Source organism: Dermacentor albipictus, chromosome 4 (genome assembly GCF_038994185.2).
Source record: "Dermacentor albipictus isolate Rhodes 1998 colony chromosome 4, USDA_Dalb.pri_finalv2, whole genome shotgun sequence".
Classification (NCBI taxonomy): Eukaryota; Metazoa; Arthropoda; class Arachnida; order Ixodida; family Ixodidae; genus Dermacentor; species Dermacentor albipictus.
The window spans coordinates 135,389,639-135,407,733 of NC_091824.1; the positions used below are offsets into that span (position 1 = coordinate 135,389,639).

An 18,095-nucleotide genomic window follows, 5' to 3' on the forward strand; every position below is an offset into this window, starting at 1 on the left:
TCCCACGTAACTTGAGCCAAGAATTTAAAAACGAAAGGCGCGTCGGAAGCGAATTGAACATCACGCATGCTATTCGCAATAGCTTATAGTAACTCAGACAATATTTTTGTATTCCCGATAACCCGCTAATTAATTAAGCAGATTTGTAGAGTACCTTCAGAAACCCCCGATCAAGTTGTTTCCTGTATGATATGGGGAGATATGGGGTAAACAAAGAAATTGCCTGAGTTACTATAGGCCAGTGCGAATAGTATGCGCTCGGTTCAATTCCCTTCCGACGCACCTTTCATTTTCGAAATCTTGGCTCAAGCTTCCAAGACGCGACTGCAGCCTTCTAGTTCGTATATGGCTTGAAGTAGCATTTTCAAATGCGTACTCTTTTCTTATCAGAATGGCCAACAGCCCACTTTGTGACTTCTTCGGGTGCAATGAAACAATCGCGCACCTTCTTGTCAGTGCTCTCGTTTCAACCCGCAAAGAGCAGTCCTCTCAGACACCCTAGACAAACTGGACAAGCGCCCAATGACAGAAAACAAGACCATCATCATTTAGATCCTTGAAAACTGGCCTACGCGAACATCAGCGCGATCGGCTATGAAGGCGCTGCTGCGGTACTTAAAGGACACTGGACTTTCTGACAGATTGTGACTTCACTGTGTGACGCAGAATTGTACGGTGACAGTGCATAACACTAGGAACACCTTTGCGGGCTGCATGACAGTGCCCACAGAAACAGTTTGTGTGTACGTGCTTGTGTTTGTAGGTTTTTTCTTTTCTCTTAATGTTTTATCCTTCTCTCTCTCACCTATCGCATCCCCTTGTCCCTCCTTCAGTACAGGGTAGCCAACCGGAGATAATCTCTGGTTAACTTCCCTGTCTTTCCTTTGCCTCTCTCTCTCTCTCTCTCTCTCTCTCTCTCTTGGCCCAAGTTACGTGAGACACCCTGTACAACAGTGTGGCGCTGACGTTCGTTAATCACTTGCTCATTTGCTTCTCCTCAGAGATGCGCGGTTGGTTTCCTAACCAAAGGCGCGAACTTTAGAGGTTGTAAATAAAGCGCAAGTCAGCATTCTCTCAATGACTGGCGACTCACATCAGTAGTCCGAGGTAAGTTGCTGTTATTACGCGGATGCATTCTTTTTTTCGATACTCCCAGAATTACCTGTCCAAGAAATATTCCAACGTACAGTTGTATCCACTATTTATGAGTATACAAGTGCTGTGCAGACACGAGTATTTTTCTCCGGAAAGTGAACAATCGCCGGCTTTGCAGCAGATGAGTGGCGGGTGGTGTCACCGCGCACCTTCTTACACATGCATGCAATGCACCGAACATAGCTTCAGCCGCCACTTGAAGCTAGACATGCTCCGTGTAACTGTAGACCGCGTGCACTGTGTATGGTTGCCGTCCCAACCGTCCCCGGAGGCTTCCGATTACAATCGGTAGACGTGGGCAGAGTGCCGGAAACTGTTTGCGCGGACATCCTAGTAACAGCGTCGTTCCATAATCACTCGTAAATGTGAGTTCAGAAGACACGGAAGTTTCCAGTTACTCTTCCAAATTTAGCAAGAAAGTTCAGCAGCTTTCTTTTGTGTCCATGTTCAGTGAGGGAGCTTTAAACCTTATTAAAGTTCGTTCGCGTCCTTCTGCCGCCTCGGGCGTCATTATTACGGTTTATTAAGTAAACTCATTACTGAGAACAGTTTGCTGAGTCATACTGCACGCAGCAGCTGCCACTAAGCAAAAGATAACGAAGCGCTGCACTCAACTCGTTGTGGCTGCTTCTCATGCGGTGACGCACCAGTGGAGCCGGTGTTGCCGGTGCGTGTTGTGCTTCGTCTGCTTCGGACTCAATGACGCCCTTTATTCGGTGCACTCGCTCGCTTAAGACGATTAGCCCCCGTGCTCTGCTGAGTTCACTAATTAAAGTAAGAAGTTTTCACCCCCCAAAAAAATCTCCCGGACAGATGACCCGCGCTCTCGACGTCGCCTCGACTGCCGCAGGCGTCCAGGTGAATATAAACACCGTCATCGCTGGCGCCTTCGCGCGCGAAGTTTCTAATTAGCAGCCGCTTTCGCAGTCGAGCATCCCAGCAAGCTACAGCGCCGCGCGGCGGTAGCAGCCATCTCGACAGACGGCACTGCAATAACTCTCCGACACTCTTTCTTTAAACGCGAATAGCTTACTGCGGCGTCACACACCAATATAAAGAAAAGGAGGTTGAAGCTTGGTGCAAAAGGGACCATATACAGAGTCTGTCACGTAACTGCATACAACCAAACTTTTTAAATATCTTCGTGGACAGGTGTTATCAACGGCATGCTGTTTACGGTCATCTTGAGCTAGTGATGATATTGTTTGTAGAACGCTTTGTTATATGTAAGTGAAGATAAATAGTTCGCTTTCTTGACCATCACGTGTGGTGCTGCCAGAATAATTTAGTAATCATCGTTAAACCTCCACATTGGCTTCATTTCTTTATTTGTTCTTTTTGGGCCGTCTTTCACGACTCTGTAAATTACGTTGCTTTCCTCAATAAAGAACTAGCGAGAAAGCGCTCATGTCATTCTTTACGTCCCTATCTCGTTCGAGCTCACTTTCGCCATGATAAGTTAAAATCGATTATGCAAATTTCATAAATTCAATTTTAGTAACGACTACCTTAGAATATTGTACGGGGTGATTACAAGTACCTTATGGAGTTCTTTCTGTGCAGCTACTCGCGATTCCAACTAAATGCTCACTCTCTAGCGGAGTGAGGGTAGGTTGAACCGGACATTCTCAAATTACACCGTGCGCTGCAAGGTTGCCTCGTAGTTCTCAAATCGCCGTGATGCCGCCGCGCACAAGCCCGAACAAAAAACAGAAAAGTATCGGATGCCAAAAGAATTTTTGGTGTGTCTCATTATGCGTGTTATCGTAGAGGAAAGACAGCAACGTATGATTTCATCGTTTCGCTGAAGAAGCAGACGACGGCCATTGGTGAACTATACTATGCTGGATTATTCGAAACACTTCACTCGGGATATCCTATACTCGATTCCCGGTGAGTAGAACATTGCTTTCTTTATATATATATATATATATATATATATATATATATATATATATATATATATATATATATATATATATATATATATATATATATATATATATATATATATATATATGTTGCAGGCGTTTCAAATCGCTGAGTGAATTTTGTTTAGGCAGGAGCTTTAATAAATCAGTGATGTGCGCTTAAGCTTCATTTGTAATGTGTTTTTTAAGTTTAGATTTCTGCACCAGTATTGATTTTATGATAATGCCTTAAACACCAGGAATATCCTCGCCAATGTGCCTTTGTCCGCAGGCACCGCGTGTCCGCATGTTATGCCGCGAGGCGACCTATGGTTTTGACAGCAGCACGGCTTTAGTTTAACGTTGCGAGAAGAAAATGTATTCTCACTCGCGTGGCGAGTCGTCAGTACATGCGCTGGCAATAGATTTAGAAGCAGCTGTAAACACCACTCGTTCCAGATTTGGGGCATTCGACTTGGCCACAGCGCCGCTAGTTTGCTTTCACACTCTGTGCACACAGCTAACTTCAACCACAACTCGTTTGATTCGTTTCAAAGCCACGCATTTACCCGAATACAAGTGGCATTGCTCAAAAGAAAACCCTCGCTAAATTTCGGAAGCCTCATGGAAGACACGCAGCTTGGTCCGATTGGTCGTTATTTGCGTCTCGCGTCGTTTCACCGGAGTTTGAGAATGACTGCGGGCGGCAGGCGTCTGCTGTGTCCCCCAAGCCTGGAGGCTACATCAAACATTGCGTATACTGCGAGCGTAAGACGCAGACTACCTTATCACACGGAGCAGCAAACTATAAAGAGAAAGGTGCACCCCGACTCACAACCTGAACTCTCATTTGTTTTTGTTTTTTTACCCCGAGACACATTGATTAGGTAACTCGAGAATTTTTAGCATCGTTCTATCAGTACACGATATCCGCATTTAGCTTCTGAAGACACGACAGACGTTAATGCCTATAAAATGTGGGATACTACTCGATATAACCTGGAAAATGAACTTATGCTGCAGCACGAGCCGCAGTGCAGAGTTGCTTATATGAAGGTGGAAAACAGTCAAGTATTGTACCTGTACCAGTGGAGCAGCACCTTTCGGAGGTTTGCTATGCACAGACGTCCCCCTTTCCCAACCTCCGGCTCACTTGGCTTTCTCTTTCAAAAGGCCGGTGCGGCTCGTTCGGCAGGACAGACACTTATACGCGCAGCGCTACCATTTCCGCGGTTTCGTTACCGAAATCTTTGAGACCGATGAAAATAAGGTAATCAGCAGCAAGGACCCTTTCGATTTCGACGAAACACCTGGAATCTACGCCACAAATGAGAAGTTTCAGCACAGCGCACAGAGCACCAAGTGAAATAACCGGCGTGAACCTGGGTCAAGGAAGTTAAAGAAAAACTGCTGGAGTGGAACCGATCTCCCGAAGGTGAACCCGCACAGGGGGGGGCACGATAAACTATGAATAAACGATAAAAAAATGGTGAAGGAGTGCTTTTTGCACACTTCCCAACAGTTAATCAACCTCCTTGGTTATAATCGTGATTTATTTTACCAGACAGATACGTATCTACGTGTACCTCTATATTACTGCTTTTAGTGTGAAATCTGAATATCCTGGTATATTCAGAATATTCCGAGCGTCATCAGTGTTCAGAAGAAATTATTTTCGTTGGGAACAACTAGCTTTTATTTTCTAATTTGACTAATTGAATAACATTAACCTTAACATAATAATATTAACACAATTGAATAACAGAGTCAAATCACTTACTCTGTAAGCGGAGATCACCCGACAAGGCTCTAGTTCAGGTGAAGGAGGGGGAAGCATTGGCTTCATCTTTCCTGGTAAGAAGCTACGGGAGCTTCCACTCCAGCAGTCTTTCTTTAACCTCCTTGACCTTTGCGTTACAGCCATCTTTGTTTATTTAAAGAGCGTTGCTAGCACAGATAACGGATTCTGGAGTTGTGAATTGCTTTTAATTTAGTACTTTCCATGCTATCACGAGAGGTAGCGAAATGTGTAATAAATAATGTCGCAGCTCTCTCAAGTATGTTTTCAACAAGTATGCGCGTGTTGCCCATAAAACAGGAACAGTGTGTTTCTATATGCCCCCCGGCGACTACCTGTATCTTATCATTTGCGACCGTGGTGGCTTTGTATCTTCACAATGAAGTTGCTGACGTAGCTGGCTGGCTTACGCTCCAAGCCCCGCAGGTCGCTTGCTGACGGCCCACATGGCGTGCATGCGGGAGTACGGTTTTGCGACCGTACTCTTACGCTTACGTACGACCGTACCGTAAGCTTGAGACTCTCGATCAAACACGCATACATTTACTATTTTGCCGACGGCGGTTATTCAATGTATGGGGAAAATTTTGCCGACCTAACGGTAATGCCGGAATCTAAGTGCATGAAGTGAAGCTTTAGATAAGCGGCGTGTACAAAATTATATAATTATTTGCATTGAGGTCATCGTAGTTGACATATTGGGGTACTTGCACTTCAAGAAACTGCGTAAACAAGAAACGCGGCAGCACGACATGTCCGTCATGCACAGAGCCACAAATCGATAGCAGTGATAATTCGGTGAAAAACGGTCGCCGTTAAAAAGTAAAACAATGTACATGTGATAATACAGCACACTGACGTCAACATGGCAATTATGTTTGCGCACTAGCACAGGATAGAACCGCTGCCTATGGATCCGCCAGCGGAATAACGAGCAGTAGATAGAGTTGCTTAAATTCCTCCGGGGTCTTCAAAAAACCTTGCGTGTTTTGTAATTTGATCATATCGTACAAAAGGTTTGCGTCCTAAATATAACAATTTACCATGACTATGCGTTTACGCAATGTCATATGCCTTGGTGTGTTTAGAGATATTCGCATATTGAGGCTTGAAAATTTAGACAAATAAACCGCAATAAAGCCACAAGAACGTCTGAAGCTAAAAGCGCGTAACAAATCTATGTGTAACCACGGTGGCCGAACAATCGCAGCGTCGGAATTCCTTCCAGCAATGCTTACAGGAGACTGATTGCAGCATGGCCTCCGCATATCATATATTAGAGGCCATGGTTGCGGACGCCAAGTCTCGAATAACGCTGTGGTGTAGGGTGCACGCGATACAACGCAAATGTATTTTCTGTTCGCTTCCGCAAAGTGGTCGTGGTCACTCCCTTAAAGGTGGCGTTGCCAAGCAACCGATCCTTCTTTCAGTAGAGATCGCTTATCTGTTGCCTAAATGCAGAAGACCACGCACAATTTCTAGGTGAATGCAAAGTATAAGCCTAATGGTTTTATTACATCTCAGCGCGCAGCTATGTACGCAGATGAGATCAGTTTCTTTTTTCGAGTAAGCGAGCGTGATTTGGCATCTGAAGGTTTAGTCAATGGTTTTGCCTATAAACTCCTCCGTACGTTATAAAATATTGCTTAAAGAACGCTTTGCACGGACCGTCAGTGGTGACGAAAAGCGGAAACTACAGGTTATGCTTCATGCGTCAAAGTTGCCATAGTAGCTGGATTCCCGTTGCAAAAGTGAAAGGCACGGCATATTGCAAGACCATAACCTCGCAAACGTTTCTCTGTTGATCTGTACTATGCCATCACTCTTCATAGCATTGGCGCCAAACTCATAAATACTATGCTGTCTAGATTGCGTTACAGGTGAAATAGCAGCCTGCACTTGTTCAAGTGCTGAAGTATGTGCAAGTCTTTTCCTGTTTATCTTCTCTCGCAAAAATGCATTGCTATTTATATGCAAAAGCGTCCTTCTTTTGCATCGTTTTCTTTTTCCTCGAGCAATTCAGTATAGGACTGCAGTGAACAGAAATTCAGAACACGCCACGTAACCAACTTAATCGTCTCCTGCAAAATCGCGAAGACTGATTTCGACACTTTTTTTTTTTGTCCTTTGTCACCATTTCAACCAGAACGAAAGGAGTCCGTTTGGCATTTTCGCGACGGTACATGTCATAATATATAACGTCTCTAGAGTTGAGGTATACTCCTAACGACACAAGTTTCCGAAACACAGAATCCACGAAAAAAAAAAAAATCTCGTCGAGGCCAGTCACCCGCCCTCTCAACAAAACGTGCAACAGATGTTCCCCGTATGACCAGAACATTGCTCACCTCGATTCCAGTTAGAGCCGACGTCGCGAGGAAATACGAGTCACGCTGCGAAAGGTCAAGCGTAGAAAAAACCGGCACGAAAGGAACGAAAAGGACAACGCAAACGCCTACGTCTACTGAAAGACGCATGAAGCGACGTATTAGCACATGCTCTGGTGAATGCAGCGCCAACCCGTCCATCGTGGGCACGACTGACATCAGTTCAGGCACGACAGTTCCTTTGGCAGTTGGGCAGTTCTTCATGAAGGCTACCGAACGATAGCTTATGAGTGTGCTGCCGCAATTACTGATATGGCACGCCTTGAACAGACCGACGAACTTCTTCATTCCTGTGTCTTATCAAAATTTTACAAATCTTGAGCACATTCACATTCGCGGCAGTGCCAGGAAACTTTTAGAAGTGCGTCTTTCTTAGGGTCTGGGGGCGTGTCACTTGTTGTAAATCTTCATCGTTCAGTACTCGCGGCTTGCTGCTGCAAGTGTACATTATATTGCAGTAGATGCGAAGCATCTTTGTGTTTACGGAAACAAGTATCCTTTCATCCTGGTAATTTTTCCCTTTCATGAACAGAATAGCAAAATGAAAGCTTTTCAGTATAACTATAAAGGGTTCGAAAAATTGCGCACATAACTTCCTGCGCAAATCGTACAACTTTTCGCAAAACACCTTCTTTTTTTACAGCTGAGCTGTCTATGGCTGGGATCTGGAAGATCGCGTCCACGCGTAGACCGACACTTTTTGCAATACAGTGCCGAACCGCGGCGGCGGTGCAGTTCGCCATTAATGGGCCCACGTACACAGCTTCGCTGGTCATACTTTTTCACAGAGCGAACGGGCACTAAGTCCTTTTTTTTTTTCTAAATGCTCATTTTACCTTCTTATCTTGCTTCCCTCTCATCCCTAGCAGCCCTAGCAGAAGGCTTGGGATGAGAGGGAAGAGAGGCTTGGGTGCGCGTTATACAAGCGCAAGCAAATATACATAACTCTGTACGGAAAACAGTGACAAATACTCAGCTTCCTTAAATCCTTTTTTATTATCAAGAGCAGTTCACAAATAAAAACTATAAATAATATTTGTGCGCATAAAAAAATAACACGCTCATTTATGAGCGAGGGTGCGTGATATGTTTATGCTGAAGTGTAGACAAAAAATGTAAGACCACTTGGCAGCGCAAATCAAAAAGCATTACGGTGCGGGGATGGAAATGGGGGACACGCGGCTAACGCGTTTCTAGCGTGCCCGCTTGAACCACAGGGATGTCGTCATTTCGATAACATACTCCACCATCTAAAGAAGCTGCCTCGTGAACGCTGATCAGTTAGTTAAAAGACTCACTGAATGATCGAAATTTACGCGCACAGGTTTCAGAAGCGGTGCAGTGGTGTCAAAAAAGGACCGCAAAAAAACTATACTGTCGAAAGAGCGAACAAGGGAAATCAAGGGACAACATGACGCCCCCCTTAAAGAAGCTATATTTCCTTTCCCGCTCTTCTGTTGTTGAACTGCAGTTCCGCCTCCCCCCCCCCCCCCCCGCCCGCCGCCGCCATAGTATTGCGCTGACTAGCTAAACATGAATCACAACACTGCCCCTAGATAGCAGCGTCATATGAGAGAACAAAAGCGGGAAGAGAAAAAGAGGTCGTTAGCGGATTTATGCAAACTTCTTAATAGGGATACATCAAGAACAGCATCAGCTAAAAGCGAACTTCTGTGTTCAGTATGGATCAAGCTTCTATACGTCACGATAAGTGCAGGCCCTTTTGTGCAACGCCGCTTAACGGAGCGGCCTATTTTGTGAGGCGTGTGTGGTAAAATTGCCTCCCACGATGACAGCACGCTTTGCATGAAAGAGCGAGCACAACCACTGAAAACGAATATGAATAACGGGTTGGTTTTACGGTGCCTCCTACCACATATACATGAGCGTATTTTGCGCCCTGCCAGAAACTTGCCCGTTATGCCGCATGATTAAGGCGATGGTGTTTTTTTTTTTTTCCTGTAATAGAAGCGCCCTAGTATGACAGTTAACTTGGGTGCGAGAACGGAGCATATTCTGTCCGTCAACACTGAGTGTGGGCATCCGGAGGTTCCTCATTTATTATTATTATTATTATTATTGTTGTTGTTGTTGTTGTTGTTGTTGTTGTTGTTGTTGTTGTTGTTGTTGTTGTTGTTGTTGTTGTTTCAAAATATGACTCGTACCCGCGACGGGGACTAGGCCACACTGAATTTTCTAAAAAGTACACTCAACAAAGTACCTATAGGTTTAAAGAAAAACATTCAAGACGAAGCATTGGGCAATTAAATGATAACACTAACTTTGAGAGGACCTACACACAAAATTTGTCAGTGCCGACCGGCTCAACTCTTCGTGCTTGTCGTCCTCTTTCCTCAAATCCCTACCCTCCCGTACGCACACTTCATCACCCTCCGCCAGCTTCTAACAAAGATAAATACGAAAACGAGTGGAAGCGAAGTATCTCGGCATAGTAGCAGACGGCATAGCAACAGCCCTAGCTGCACTTATGATAGTCGCGGAAAAAAGCCTATCCGCAGCTATATTTTAAAGAAAGGGGTCACATGACTGGAAGAAGCAGTTGTGTTCTTAGGCACCCTGGTGTTTCAAACAGAAAACACTCAAAGCATAAAACACTCAAACACTCACAATCCTTCGAATATTATACATTTGCACGAGCAGTCCGCCTGAAGAAGAACAAGGGGCCCGGGGAAGGGGTCTCTGAAGTAGCTGGGCCAAGATTCGTCCGATTTTCAATCCTGCGTTGGTCAGACCTGCGAGCAACGCGACGAGGGGCCCGAGTTGGCCTTGACGTAGTAGACGGCGCCGATGCGCTTCCGGTCCTGGAACCAGTCGCGGATGTCCTTGTGCCGGAAGGCGACCAGCGCCACGGCCAGCACCATGAGAAGCGTCACGAGTCCCGCAGTGACCACCAGCAGCCGCAGCGTCATGTGACCGTGGTGGTGCTCCTCCTCCTCTTGCCCGTTGCCCGAAGCAGCTGCACTGTGCTGCACGCACTGCAGGTCATCGTCCGTCAGCTGCGTCACCGGCATGCCCGAGAGATAGGCCGGGGAGTCGCACCTGCGGGTTGGTGTGGCGGTGACTAAAGCATCATTTCATTCATTTCATTCATTCATTTATTTATCCAAATTTCTTTGTACAGGGTGAATTCGCTGGTCAATCTAAGCACGCAGTGCTTGTAAAATGACCAGGCAGTTGGTGAAACAACATATTAAATTCATATTACCACAATTAATACATTCTCTCGCATATATACACTGAACACCGTCCAATGCAGTAAACAAAAAAATAACAACAAGCATTTTAAGTTCCTGTTTTTTTTTTTATCAGTACTTCGCTTTGATTTGAGAGTCGAAGAGAATTGAGGGGAGAGAATATGTCGAAAAGAAACTGTCTTTTTCTTTCTTAAGCATCTGAAAAATTGGGCAAAATTTTCAGTCCCCCAAAATAACAACGCAAAACTTAAACAAATTTTGTTCAGTAAGGGGACGAAGAAATCCCCAAGCGAAAGCAGGGATATCGAGCAGAATAAGTAGTGCACGAGCTTTTATTTTGTGTGTGTTTGTGTTTTGAAACATTTACAATGTGTTTGAAGAAAATGTACGTTTTGATGGCACTTTGACTTCACCAGATCTGCTCATTGTATTTCTTCCCAAATGAATAAATTAAATTGACAGCCTGTTCACGTTCTTTACCTGCATAGCGCAGAAAATGTCCATGCCACTAAGCAACAAGCTTCTGCGCGTTTGTCAATGTGTGAGTTTCGGTATACCTTTGCAATGGCGTGTTGGTGTGCGCAATTTCTTGCTATCAAAAGGCCACATCATTCCTTTCCCGCCACTGTGTCAGCACTGTCGGCTTCACATGGATTGACACTTCTAATCTCCGCGAACTTGACAAAGCTTTCTCAGTTTTTTCGCAGGGCAATACGCGAATTTGTCTGCGCCGTAGAGTAAACGTCCTTTTTCCTTTTCTTTTTCTTTTTTGTCGCTGCAGCCTTTTTGATAAACCTTGTACAAAGGAAGCGACTGCGACGTCACAGACGCCGCGTGCAAGGCTGACCACACGTTATCGTGTACGCGTGATTTCCTCGCACAGTTCTTTTGTGGCTCGTGGGAAGTCAATAACAATGATGCTGATGAAATACAACCAGTACCTTACGAATAGCGTTCGACGCCTGCCGTTCTTGCGGTGAAGTGGGACAAGGGAAAAATTTAATCGTTTTCGTGGCTGCGCAAGACCAAATGTGAACGTAAATAAGTCGCTAAAAGTGATTATCACAAACTACGTGCAAATGAAGCGGACAAGTCGCAACGCTGCATTTGCGGGGCCTGCCCTCGTCTGGTAGTTCCTCCTCCTCGTAGTAGGAGTCTGTAGTTTTTGCTTGAAAGTAATATTTACTTTTATCTTTACGTGTGATCTGTTTGAGTCTAGTGACGGTGTACTAAATTCCTGAACGTTAATTACCTAGAGAACCACGCCAAATTTGAAGATCCTCGTCAAAATTTCGACGCTTTTCGCTGCCGCTTCGTTAACCGAGCATATCGCACGTGCTAGCGTTTTTACTCATGGCGGTGAGTTTTTTTTAAACATTCGCTAATTCAATTTAATTCAATTCAATGCAATTCAACACTAGCAAACATTCACTAACGTTGCTGCGAAGTGCTCATGTTGTGCAGAACAGTAACAAGAAATGCGCTTTTTTCCAACTGAGACTGGTGAGCGGCAAGAGTGGGCTTTCGTGATGAGTGCGATTCGATCCCACTGTCAGATGCGTATTTTAATGCGTACAGCATTTTTGCGCTTCAACACCCTTCTTTCCGGCTATATAGCTATCCCAACAAAAATGTGGGCCAATTCCGAATATGGGGGTCCAACCTAAAAACGTGGACCTATACTTAATGTCATTCGTTTGCAGTAGTAGTAGTAGTAGCAGAAATTGGTTTTTCATAGTATACATAAATAGCTAGATATGTAAGTAAACAGAGAAAAAGGAACGGAAAGAAATTACTACTCGCTGCAGTAATTTTCTATCGGAGTCTGCTGACGCCTGGAGTGTGGAGTCAGCAGTGGACGAGGAAGGCGGGGGGGGGGGGGGGGGGGGGGAGTTGAGCAATAGAACAGGGAGTGAGGATCGCACAGACGTATAAGTAAAGGAGAACTAATTGCATATTTACAAAAGAGCTACCAGGTAAGAATATCCATAGTTTACTTGTGGAGTGGCTTCCTCGAGTGTGTTTATCACTCGGCCCCGCACACCGGCTCTGTTAGGTAACGCAGATTAGCCAAATGGCGAGGCCCGGCTGCCCAAAGGAATCGCACAGTGTTTTGTGGGCTGTTTCCCGAGCGCGAAGGGGGACCGCGTGACCGGGTCAGGAATTTTTATGCCTACCGACCCACCGCAATGTGTCTGCTATGAGGCACAGAATGCGTCGTATTAAAAATTGAACAACGAAGTTTACAACACCGCAACTCCGCACCAGGTGCAGCTATGGATGTTGCGTAAATCGCGTCCATTTGAGCATTTCAAGCAGGCAAATATGACCTATTAGTTTAGAGATTACGTGAAATTATTGCGCTCATTTCATTTATGTGTGTTACTAAAAAGGTTTATTCGCAAATTGCAGATATACGTGTATTTCACAACATTGTATTATACATCATAATCATATATAGTACGGCCTAGTTGATGCACAGTTCGCGGCGTCGTACAGCTTATTTTCACTGCTGAGCTACGGAATTGTATACTTAATGCCTCATAAAATTTAGATATTTCAATTTTACGTAATATTTACGTAAAACCAACAAGAGATAAGCAAGAAATGTGCTTTGCCTGGTCTACAGAGTAACGTCACTGGACGCCGAACAAAAATTCTTTCTTTGTTTCATTCATGTATATCTATATGAGAACTCCTTATGTAAAACTTGTTCTTAAACCTATGAGTAGTAACTAAACATGATGCACTGTCAACGGTAGTGTCATATGAAATCATCTATAGTAGAGAAAATTGCATTCGAGAAAGAACAGAGACATGCAAAAGGTAAAAAATCATTATCGCTTACAAAAACTTCGTCATAAGTTCCGGAGCGAAGTGGCAGCCTTTGACCCAGTACAAGGAGCAGTCACAATGCCAAGGGTTGCCACGCAGGTCCAGAACGTCAATGCTGCACCACTCGAAACCGGCAAAAGAAAGTGACGTCAGGTTGGCGTAAGCCAAGTACAGTTCCTTCAGGGTATTGTTGCTGGGTTCTATGCTAAGAGCGCCGGCAGCGATGGAACTCAAAGCAGGGTTGTTGGCCAGGTCCAGGATCTTCAAATGCTGGAGGCCAGTGAAGGCTCCTTCCTCCACAGACTCCAGCTTGGGCATCGCCGATAGGTGGAGCTCTTCGATAGCGACGATACCGGCAAAGGACTCGGAAGTGAGTGTAACGATAGGATTGTGCTCCAAGTGCAAAATCTTCAGGGACTTCGCGCTGGACAGCGCCTTTGTTGGCACGTCTTCGAACTCGTTGTCCGAGAGTTCCAGCAGATGTAGCAGCGGCAAGTCCCGAAACACGCCTTGGGGCAGCGAACGGAGGCCAAGCATGCGCAAGTCCAAGTGTTCCAGCTTGTGCAAGCCGGCCAGCCACGATGAGTCGATGGCTGTGAGAGTGTTTCCAGCAAGCAGAAGCTTCTTGAGCTGGGGCATTGTGCTAAACACCTTGGGCTGGAGAACCTCTAGGAAGTTCTCAGTCAAATTCAGCACCGAAAGCCTCTCGAGTCCTTCGAAGCATTCCGGACTTACGTCGGCGATGTTGTTGTGGCTCAGGTCAAGGAATTCGAGTGAGCTTAGTTCGGCAAACACACCGGCCGGTATCTCGCTGATGCGATTGAAGTGCAAGTCTAACACTTCAAGAGGCAGGTTGGGGAACTTGATCAACTCGTTAATCATGTTATGGCTAGCGTCAACGCCGACCACGGCGTTGACCAGTTCAGGTAGCCTCTGGAGCGAGCGGTTGGCACACTGAAGGAACATTTCGCCGACGTCATCGAACACGTTGCATGCGCACCCAGCCACCTGGCACGTCTCCTTGGCACTTTCAGATGCAACTTTGGCGACTAGCAGCAACAGCAGCCACGGCTTCAGGTGCATCCTCTTACCCATGGCTCACCTGGACAAGAAAAGTTAGATAGACTGACTCCTCAAATAAGTGGAAAACACCGACACGCAGAGTGCGCAGTAGTTTGTCGCACGTGCTTGAACTTGGCGTTTTTGTGGCACGGAAGCATGCATCAAAATGAATGTGTTAGATCGGGAACGATGTTGCAAATTACCGAAGCTCAGCGATAGCTCTGCTGAAGCACGCTTGATACAGACTGCAAGGATTCCATGTATTCAAAACCCGTGACTACATTATCGTGGTCGTCATCAGCGCCTTCTTTGTCCTAATAGATTAAGACAAAAGCCAGGTCTCCTATGTCCGACCCATGTCCGACAAAAAACATACTCATATGCTTGTAACACGATTCCATCTAAAAGTCTGGCGCTTTGAAATATGTTTGCCTTCCCTCGGCACGCACTCTTAATCTATTATAAGCCACCGGTTATCTCTTAGACACAATGCATGACCTTCTGAGCTCCACAGCTTCCTCTTAAGGGCAAGCTTCACTTATGGGGTTCCCACTTAAGTACGTGGGAACAGAGAAATCGTTTGGCTGGATATCTAGTGGAGTGAGTTTAGTGAGATTTGTTGCATTTCAAAGAGAGAGAAACGTAAGGTCAAGTAATTGATGGGAGCAAGCTTTTTATTTAACCCCCTTCATTCTTCTGCTAAAATTGCCTAAAATTAGAAGCGTTCATTAAATTGAGGCATGAACTTTGCAGCTCCAGCTTAGTAATGAAAACAGATGTCATAATACAATGAAATGCATGATTGATACACTTTACATATGCCATATCTGTTTCAGTATGGAGTCATGAAGTAGCAAACTTGAGGCTCCAGTTGCCTGACTGATCTTCTTTTTCTTGTTGTTTGTTCACTGAACCTTCGCAATTTTTGCAAAACGTTTTCGAGGTTATAAATTAAAATTTTATTTTAATATCCACTTGAGTTGGTCAATTGTTTATAAGTACAGCGAATAACTACGTTGTATACCAAGTAAATAAATAACTCAACCCCCCCCCCCCCCCCCCATTAACTAAGACGAAATGAATACTTTTCGACGTCACAGTGACGTACCAGCGCTTATGCTTCAGTGCGAAATTCAGGATAAGAAAGCTTGTGCGGTTTTTTACTGGGCTAGTCAGTGCACATCGACAAGTTCGGCCAGCATAAGGACCACGGTTCTATCGTTTCATTTATGTAGCCCTTGTGTAGTTTGTAACCCGGCAAGTAAGTTTGACTGTCATTTCCTTCAAAGTTAGCAAAAACACTTTCCCAGCAAGTGAATCTTTCAATTTTCCCCCAATTTTTCTCCGCCATGTTTTGACAGAACAAATCACCAGTTTAAGCTGATTTATGTACTCCGCGGTGCGCAGAATATCGCAAGGAAGAATGAAGACCACGTGTCCGTAAAATCTCTTCTAAACTTGTCTTCATTTATGTTTCGAAAGCGTTCACACATGCCATAGACAATTGATATCTCATGTACTATATGCTGCAAGCATGGAAGCCCAACGATGTGATATCACGGCAACGATTCCAGAGCGAGACAACTAAAGTAACCTAAATTTTATTTATTCATTTATTTCTACTAAGTTTCACAAATCCCCGCTTTTGCACCAATCGGTCACATCTGTTAAAGTGACGTTGTTGAGTAGTCCTCCGTCGGACGCACTGCGCGAGTTAGTTCCACCAGGGGTGATGTTACCGAAAACACTCCAGCGGTCAAGGCTCGTCCGTTTTTAGCTTATCTTTCTGCTTGCCTAGCAAACAAAGTTCTCTTACTTACACTGTAGTCAACTAATGCTAACAACATTACAAAAACCAATGTCAACCAATGTTGACAGTAAACTCAAGACTTCCTTTCTCAGCCGTAAAAAAATGTAACAGCTCTTGAAACCGCTCGACAAGAGTACGAAAGTCCATTACGCCTAATAATCGTCACTCTTCACCAAATGTCGTACACTCGGATGCGCAAAATTCTGTGTTTTCTTTTGTTGCTGTTGTTGTTGTTAATTTCACTGACAAAGTAAATTAAAGTTATAATGAATAAAGCGCTCTAATTTCTTGAAGAATATCACGCACCATTTTCAAAATTCCCTAAAACAAACTGAAACGTCGGCTTTACAACTATTTTCGTCGTGTATTCGCCAGTTAACAATAAGTGAAGAATATTAGACGCGACAACAGAAAACAGCCCCTATAGCTTCAGTCGGCAGCAGCAACCTGAGCAAGTGATGCGCAAGAAGAAAGCAGCGATTCAGATTCATGTGGTAGGAACTTCATGCGACAAAACTAGCCGGAGCACCTCCGTGCGTCAGCCAGCAAGTGGCAAGCAGTTTCTAGAATGGAGGTCTTTATCAATTCGGCCCGAGAATGGTATCCAGCAGCGTGCTCGGTAAAAGGGCATCAAACGAAGGTTTTAGCTCGCACCTTGCACTGCTACCCTCAACCAAGTGGGAAAAATAAAGCATTCTGAACTGTGCACTTCGTGCGTTATTGAAAACCACTTATCTTGTGTATGTTTACTATATTATTATTATTATTATTATTATTATTATTATTATTATTATTATTATTATTATTATTATTATTATTATTATTATTATTATTATTATTACACATCCAAGGCCACAGCAGGCCTTCATGTCACAACATCATCATAACTTAGCTAAACAGTGAGCGGGTCGAGTAGTACGCTCGGTCGCTCGATGAACGCATCCGAGAAAACTTATAAACACGTGCGTTTGACAAATATAGCACGTTACCTTTCCCGTGTACGGAACAGTGGGGCTTGCTTGTAATACGTTCACATAATCGCCATCCCAATCCAAAGCAAGACGAAGAATCACCAGTACCAGCTCACGTGGGCACGGAAGGCGTCCACTTGCGCGCTCCCGCTCCGTCTCACGGCGAGACGTGTTTTTCTCGCGGCTATCGCCGCCCGCCCAGGCTCCAGAGTTCAAGTCGTGTCGTGCTGAGGCAACGGCGGTGCTCGAAAGCGGCCGCCGCGCGTATCGGCTAAGCTTCCGAAGAGGAGGGAGTGCAGATTATCTGGCGACGCGGCCCATAAGTGCGCGCCTGCCGGGGACGCGCCGAGGAGCGAGATAAGCGTGCGCGAGCCGTGTAGGTGACGACGCGGGGAGATAAGCACGTGACGTGTTACGTGCCTTGACGACGGCGCGCTGTGGTCGCATACCACCGGTTACTCGGTATATAACACTTTGCAGCACGCTTAAGTTCGTTAAAAAGGGGCGTCTGTTATAGCGATGCTAGGAGGCGAGAATGGAGAGAAATAAAGGGTGGAATGGGGGGAAGGCATTCTGCATCTCGCATCGACGAAACAATAGCTGGCTAAAGAATGTTTCGTCGTACTTCTGGGTAACATCGCAAAAAGCAAAACGGACAAAAGGGAGGGAAAAAACGCGACAACGCGGCCGTGTCCTTTCGCCCGTGTTGCATTTGCGCTGTTGCCAAAAGTACGAGGAATGTTAACCAGCTCGCCCACCTTTCTGTCTTGCTTCAACGTAAAGAACGTTTCATTTTTGTTATTTCACTGTGTGCAAGCAACCGACAAATCCACCTAATACACACACACACACACACACACACACACATATATATATATATATATATATATATATATATATATATATATATATATATATATATACGGCCGCCTCTCAGCGTGTTCTGCTGCAG

The 18,095-nt window shown here is 45.0% G+C and overlaps 2 protein-coding genes across 9 annotated transcripts in view; both read right to left on the bottom strand.

The window, feature by feature from the left end:
• LOC135898392 (thrombospondin type-1 domain-containing protein 7A-like) overlaps positions 1 to 7,627 on the bottom strand; it is an 818,428-nt gene extending 810,801 nt beyond the window's left edge. For all 7 annotated transcript variants that reach the window (XM_065427299.2, XM_065427298.2, XM_065427295.2 and 4 more), the window contains exon 1: positions 7,212 to 7,627. The gene's annotated coding sequence lies outside the window, so the exon portion shown is untranslated. The remainder of the gene's footprint in view (positions 1 to 7,211) is intronic.
• Positions 7,628 to 9,774: 2,147 nt separating this feature from the next.
• LOC135898389 (leucine-rich alpha-2-glycoprotein-like) lies at positions 9,775 to 17,480 on the bottom strand. Of its 2 annotated transcripts, none has more exons than XM_065427290.2 (3): positions 17,252 to 17,480; positions 13,314 to 14,402; positions 9,775 to 10,310 (listed from the first exon to the last, which is right to left on the bottom strand). In XM_065427290.2, exons 2-3 carry the CDS (start codon positions 14,393 to 14,395, stop codon positions 9,998 to 10,000), a joined length of 1,395 nt encoding a protein of 464 aa, XP_065283362.1. In that variant the 5' UTR covers positions 14,396 to 14,402; positions 17,252 to 17,480; the 3' UTR covers positions 9,775 to 9,997. The 2 variants fall into 2 exon arrangements, with proteins under 2 accessions (XP_065283362.1, XP_065283361.1); XM_065427289.2 differs by having other exon boundaries at positions 17,162 to 17,479.
• Between the last annotated feature and the right edge of the window lie 615 nt (positions 17,481 to 18,095).

What these genes read in the sequence shown, in the direction of transcription:
- LOC135898389 (XM_065427290.2), bottom strand. Translation starts at nt 14,395, where the DNA reads ATGGGTAAGAGGATGCACCTGAAGCCGTGGCTGCTGTTGCTGCTAGTC. An exon ending in GAACTTATGACGAAGTTTTT is followed by an intron (nt 10,311 to 13,313) that starts GTAAGCGATAAT and finishes ACCAACCCGCAG; the next exon opens with GTGCGACTCCCCGGCCTATC.